The sequence below is a fragment of the Xyrauchen texanus genome, chromosome 49 (assembly GCF_025860055.1).
Source record: "Xyrauchen texanus isolate HMW12.3.18 chromosome 49, RBS_HiC_50CHRs, whole genome shotgun sequence".
Lineage (NCBI taxonomy): Eukaryota > Metazoa > Chordata > Actinopteri > Cypriniformes > Catostomidae > Xyrauchen > Xyrauchen texanus.
This window is the reverse complement of record NC_068324.1, coordinates 6,962,514-6,968,935: the sequence shown is the minus strand read 5'-3', so window position 1 is coordinate 6,968,935 and position 6,422 is coordinate 6,962,514. Positions and strand designations below refer to the sequence as shown.

At 35.1% G+C, this 6,422-nt stretch overlaps 1 protein-coding gene across 2 annotated transcripts; it reads right to left on the bottom strand.

The window, feature by feature from the left end:
- Positions 1-1,179: 1,179 nt before the first annotated feature.
- LOC127640582 (MHC class I polypeptide-related sequence A-like) lies at positions 1,180-3,678 on the bottom strand. Of its 2 annotated transcripts, XM_052123217.1 has the most exons (6): positions 3,525-3,678; positions 3,030-3,275; positions 2,261-2,539; positions 1,760-2,050; positions 1,571-1,664; positions 1,180-1,316 (listed from the first exon to the last, which is right to left on the bottom strand). In XM_052123217.1, the coding sequence occupies exons 1-6, from the start codon at positions 3,574-3,576 to the stop codon at positions 1,310-1,312; spliced, it is 969 nt and encodes a 322-aa protein (XP_051979177.1). In that variant the 5' UTR covers positions 3,577-3,678; the 3' UTR covers positions 1,180-1,309. The 2 variants fall into 2 exon arrangements, with proteins under 2 accessions (XP_051979177.1, XP_051979178.1); XM_052123218.1 differs by lacking the exon at positions 3,030-3,275.
- Positions 3,679-6,422: the final 2,744 nt, after the last annotated feature.

Here is a 6,422-nt window from a genome sequence, read left to right as displayed (position 1 = left end):
ATCCGAACCCTTTCTCTCTGCTAGTGATGCACAGATTTTGGTAAACTCCTTCATTATGTCCCGTCTTGACTACTGCAACGCACTTTTCCTTGGTCTCCCTGTTAAATCACTTAAAAGGCTACAATATATTCAAAACTCGGCAGCCAGGCTGCTCACCCGTACCAGACGATCAGCACACATCACACCCATTCTCCACCAACTCCACTGGTTACCAGTTCCGTCCCGGATCAAATACAAAGTACTACTAATCACCCTCAAAGCCCTCCACAACCTTGCTCCCCCCTACATCCGCGACCTCCTGACCCCGTACACTCTTTCACGCTCACTGAGATCCTCTGACCAAAATCTCTTGGCTATCCCTCGCTCCAGACTTTCAACCCTGGGTGGCAGGTCCTTCAGTGCATTGGCCCCCAAACTCTGGATCAGCATCCCACAACCTCTTCGTGACTGTGCTTCTCTTCCTTTCTTTAAAGCACATCTCAAAACCTTTCTGTTTAATGATCATTTCTCCACAACAAACTCATAGCATCATACAGATAACATGTCTTTGTTGAATTGTTTTGGTTTGTTTGCAGTTGTGTTTCATTGCCTTCCACTATGTAAAGCGACCTTGGGTTTGTGAAAGGCGCTATATAAAATAAACTTATTATTATTATTATTATTATTATTATTGTAGAATGCACAAAAACAAAACCAGAAACACACAGCAATAATACATTTTACATTTAGCAGACACTTTTATCCAAACCGAATTACAGTGCAGTTATTACAGGGACAATCCCCCCAGAGCAACCTGGGGTTAAGTGCCTTGCTCAAGGACACAATGGTGGTGGCTGTGGGGATCGAACCAGTGACCTTCTGATTACCCGTTTGCTGGTTATGTATGCCAGTTATGTGGTTTAGACCTCTACACCACCACCACTCCATACAGACATGCCTTCTTGATATAGAAACTAGACCCTGTTGACTTTAGTATATTCTTTAAAATGTTTGTAACTGTGAAAATATTAAACAAACAAACAACCTTTACACCTAAGTAAGAAACAACTGTTTGTGTATTGTTATGTGCTCATCTTAGATTACATGAGAATGTAGGCTGATCTCAATTGAAATCTCACAGCTTGTTAAATAGCAAAAGTCTCTGCGACCGTTCAACTGATACTTCTAAACCAATCTGAGATTAATACTGCACCATATGAAATTGAATCAAACAGAAGATGTGATGGTATGATCTCCTAACAGGCAACACATAAAAAAACTCAGATGTCAAATGTTTAATCATAATCCACTGTCTTCAAGATGATTGTCTTCAGCATCTGTAAATTGACACAACCCTGATTTAAAATACCTGTTATTCAGTCCTCAGGATTGGTCAGTCATAACTATTTAAATCAACCTAGAATTGGCTTAATCATAGCTGACATATAACACCAAAAACATTACATAAACATCAGCCTTAACATTACTGTACAAATGAGTCCAAATAAATTATATTACACTTAAAATGACGTTTTGAAATTTAAAATAGATAACATTTTATTTTCAAAGAAAACACACAAGAACATGTTACCTTTGCAGTCTCCATCTTATAGCCAAAATGATGCACACCAGCACCAGGACACTAACAACACACCCAACCATCCAAAATCTGTAATGGCCATTATCTAAAAGATAAATCATTTAAAAGCATTACAGTGAGATCGAAACATTAGCTAGATGATTTTGTCTGATACCTTTTGTTTCTGTAAGAATTCATCACCCAAATAAACATCCAATTTGTTGTCCAGACTGGAGTGTGTAGCAGAGCAGGTGTATCTGTGCTTCTCTCTCTGTTCTTCTGCACTGATCTCCAGAGTCTTCCTCATCTGGTACGTCCCGTCACCATTGGGCAGCAGATCTCCCCCAGTGATCTTACGATCAGATACAGGCTGCCCATCTTTAAACAGGGTCAGGTTGATGTGACGAGGGTAAAATCCTGTTGCCAAACAACTCACCTGTGATCCTCCAGAATCTGTGTTTGCTTTCGTAATGAGTCTGAGTCTGGGTTTCACTGTGGAGGGAAAAAGTTGAAAACAGATTATTTTAGATCAGATACACTGTACACCTTTTTCAATCTCTAAATTTGAGGGTCACATTAGGCCATTTTATTACTGTCAAACATTTGAATTGAAGATAAAAACAACAGTCCTTTTTGCACATACTGACTGTCTGTTGTAAGTGAGGAACACAGCAGAAATTCAGCAGCATATTGAGGACTCACTTTTTCTATTCACGTTATCTACTCTTTTTTTGAGGTAATTCATGAGGGTTTCTATACAAGTTGGGTAATAAAAAGTCTTGAATTTCTTCTTGAAGTCTTCAAGATGGGGTTTGAGCACCTCTGATGTAATATTAAAAACAATATTATAAGTAAAACTGTTGTTGTAGTAGCACAGCTCATCTGTGGTGGAGCCACTGGCAGCATCTTTGGTAATCATCTGTCCAGGCTTGTCTTTGTCCAGCAGTTTACACTGAACCATTGTCTGATAAACTCCAAGACCTGTCAGAACAATGAGAGAGAAAAGAAAAGAGGGAGAGGAAATCATGGATGGCCTCTAGAATCACACAAGCCATCAGCAACATGACTCTAGACAGAGTATAAACAAAATGATCAAAATTCCAGTTATGTTCATGTCAGATCTCCTAATAACTGGTGTTCACTAGTCTCATGAATTAGTTAAGGTCTCATACAGTACAAATGACTGAGTGCTGTTTACATTGCAGCAACATAAAGAGTCTAACTAAAGGATTCTATGTTGCAATATATATATATATATATATATATATATAAAAAAAAAAAAAAATACAAAAAAAAAATATATATAGCAGCTTTTTGTGAATTATTTTCTTATTAAGTTTTGCCTCTTGATTTTCGAGGTTAAATTCCTTATAAATAAATGTTCACATTTCACAGTTTGTTTATGCAGTAGCTATGCATCAACGGAATATCAACAAAAACAAAGTTGGTGCTGCAATCGCAGTATACTTACTCTTGTTATGGTTGGGTCTTAATAGTGTTGATCTCCTCACAAAGGAGCTAAACATGTAGTCACTTACACCCTTGATGTATTTTGAATCAATTACATCATCTTCATTCGTAGTGTTCCCTCTGGGAATGTAAACCCCTGAATTATAGTATCCCACAATGATGTCATCCAAAATGGTTGTGTAACTAAATTTAGGAAATTGTGTTTCTCCCTGAATGTAAGTTGCAAGTAACCATAAAGAGTGAGAACCTGAAAAACAAAACAGCCCATACTGATCATTTTAGGGTTTTTTTATGAATTAAACTGCAATCTATTCATCTATAGTTTACGACAGCATAGAGTTAAAACAGGGGGGTATTATGTCTTTCACTTTCATTTAACTTAAAACGGAGAAAAGAGCACTATTAAGGTCAGAGATAAGACAATGTGTGATCATCTACAATGATCTAGTTTTGATTCATTGAACAGCATTAACATTCCTATCTTTTTAAAACTTACCATTCAAAGCAGAAGGAAGTGAAAGTATAAGTATGATGAGAATTCTTTCCATTCGCACAGATTTCTTCGGTTTTCGAGCATACTATTGAAAATTACCTATCCTGCACTTTCTTAAAGAAGTATCGATCTAAATCTACCAGTAAGATGTTATTTACCAGGTGTTATTCACTCTTGAAACAAATGAGTCACCAATTTTCCTCTCTAAACGGCTGTTATTAAACCAGAAATTCTGGTTCACAAGTACAGCATTTTTAAAGCATTGTGAACTAAATACTTCATATCCCCAATTTCTGCTCTGGCACATTTCTACATTTATAGAGCTAGGCTAAATAAAGTTTTACTGATTAAACAAAATGTGCGATGAAGACTCAATTAGTTCGAACTGATCCCAATAAATGGCACTAGTGTTTTTTAGGGTCATGATTTTTTGTTCAGGTGAATTATGTAATCACTACAGACTGACATGATTATTTTTGTACAGTATTGTAGAGCTTCACTGTGTGACTGTCTTTGTCCTAAACAAAAACAGGTTTAATGTGAAAATTGAAAACTTTGAAAACTACATTCACACACTAATATTTTACTGTCATTACTATTAACTCGGAATACAACAATTCTACAATGACTAAATCACTTAGATTTTAAAATTGGAAGACTTTGAATTAATTTAACTGGACTTATTTCCTGTTTGAGGAACACATCACACATCCGCATAGGTTTTAAGAAATGTCTGTATATGTCATGATATTAACATGAACTTCAGGATATTGGTAAATAGTCCAAATAGAATATAATGATTTGCATTTACGGGACGATTGCTTGTGCTTTTTTGTGAACTCCTTTCAACAGCAAATAACATGGACAACAATATTTTAAAGCTTATATTCTACCAATCCAGGCATTATAATTCTTAACATTGACAAATTATTCAGTCAGACCACCAGATGGCACTGCACACTTTCAGTTTAGTTGGACTAAATTAGCTAAGATAACTCCTAAACAAACAAAAATGAACTTTATTTTTTTAAATATTGAATATATTAAACCAGAGTATTAGATCAGTGCTAATGCTTGATGTTGTATATTGGCTAATTTATGTGCTTGGCTATGTCTGAATCAGAAAGATGTGCACAACCAGTGAAATTATTTTTTAAATATTTGTTTATGAGATTATGTCTCTGAATGCTTTTTAAAACCACACTATATGGGATGCAATGTGCAATCTCTCTGCTGAGGTTTTGTTTTTGAACTGAAACTGTCTATGTAGATTTTTCTCAGTGTAAAACTTGAGTTGAAATTGATCAATTGACTGTCATTTCAAACGTTACAAAAATTAGCTGGGAAACATTATTATTGTAAAATATTATTGTGTTTTATAGTGTGAAATATTTGTTTCTAAAATACTGTTTTAAATACATTATTGGGGAAAGAAATTACATGAAACAAAATTGCAAAATCTTCACTGAATAAATGCTCTCTCAGTGCCTCTGCCACTTAAAGTCCTTGTTTCTCGTCTAAGCATTAAATACAAAATAAAATCTATAATGAGGTTTTAGCAGTTTAAACCTCAACATGCCAACATTATTCTATATCTGTCCTGTTCTAACTGTTTTAATTTGTTTAGTAAAAACTGGAGCACTAAACCCTAATTTGCAAAATGACTACATTGGCTTTATATGTCTTCATTGAAAGAACTGGAGAAAAGATGCTGTTGAAACTTACCAATGCTGTTCACTTGATTTCCAATATTTTGCAGGTAATATGTCATAAAGTTATATAAGTTCTGTCAGTTTTCTTGCAGACTGGAAAGTAAAAAATTCTCATACCACCATTTAGTCATTTCAAGCTCTCATCTGAGCTCTTCTGCAGTGATATTTAAAGAGCCATGGGAATAAAACCTGCTGTCCATATAATGCAGCTCATCTGTGTGGCTCATCTCAACATCATTTTCCAGGTTTGTCATTGTCCGACTGCTCACACAGAACTATTCTCTACTGAACTAGCAGACCCGTAAGAATGTATATTAGTCTTGGCGACAAACACTATTACACATTTCCACCATTATTGCCAAGGGGGAAAAAATACATTTCATCAAACATAGCTTGAAAAGATTTCAATTAAAATCAAACCATTGTTTTGCCAAAGAAACACAGTCATAACATTTTCTGAATGTATTATTTTCAAAACCCATGTGATAACTTGCCCTGACCTGACATTTATGAAAAATGTATTGTCCTGAGAACCTTCAGTTATACAGTATATTGAACACGTTGCTAACGTACCCATTATAACATTGTCACGTCTCACTAGATTTGATCTTTTCACAAAAGATCTCGCTTATAGCATCAGTGTGATCTGGATTAATTACATCGTCTTCATTTGTAGTATTTCCTCTTGGTACATCCTCGTCTCTGAATTATAATACCATGCAATGATCTCACCCATCATCACCATGGCACTGAATTCAGAAAATTGGGTTTCTCCTTTAATGTAAGTCACCAGCAGCCACAACGAGTAGGAACCTGTGTAAAAAATGTTTTCACATTTTCAAAGTGTCAATTTTTAAATGAAAAAAATTAGAAGAGAGAAAAGAACATTTTTAGGAAGAGAGAACATTTTTAAGACTTAGGCTCAGGAAGAAACTGAAACCATTATTTTTTTTTTCCACCTTGAGGTTCAGGGCTTCCGTAGAGAAAGACTAAAATAAGAAGCAAAGCAGAAGAAAGAAACTGATGAGAATATTTAACAACAGTATTTTATAAAACATGTTTGTAATCACTAAAACTAACACAATTATTAAATGTAGATTGTTGGTGAAAAATAAATTCTGCACAATATATGTCTAAAAAAAAGTGGTAGCCTACATATTAATAATATTTGCTTTTTACAGAGCTGACT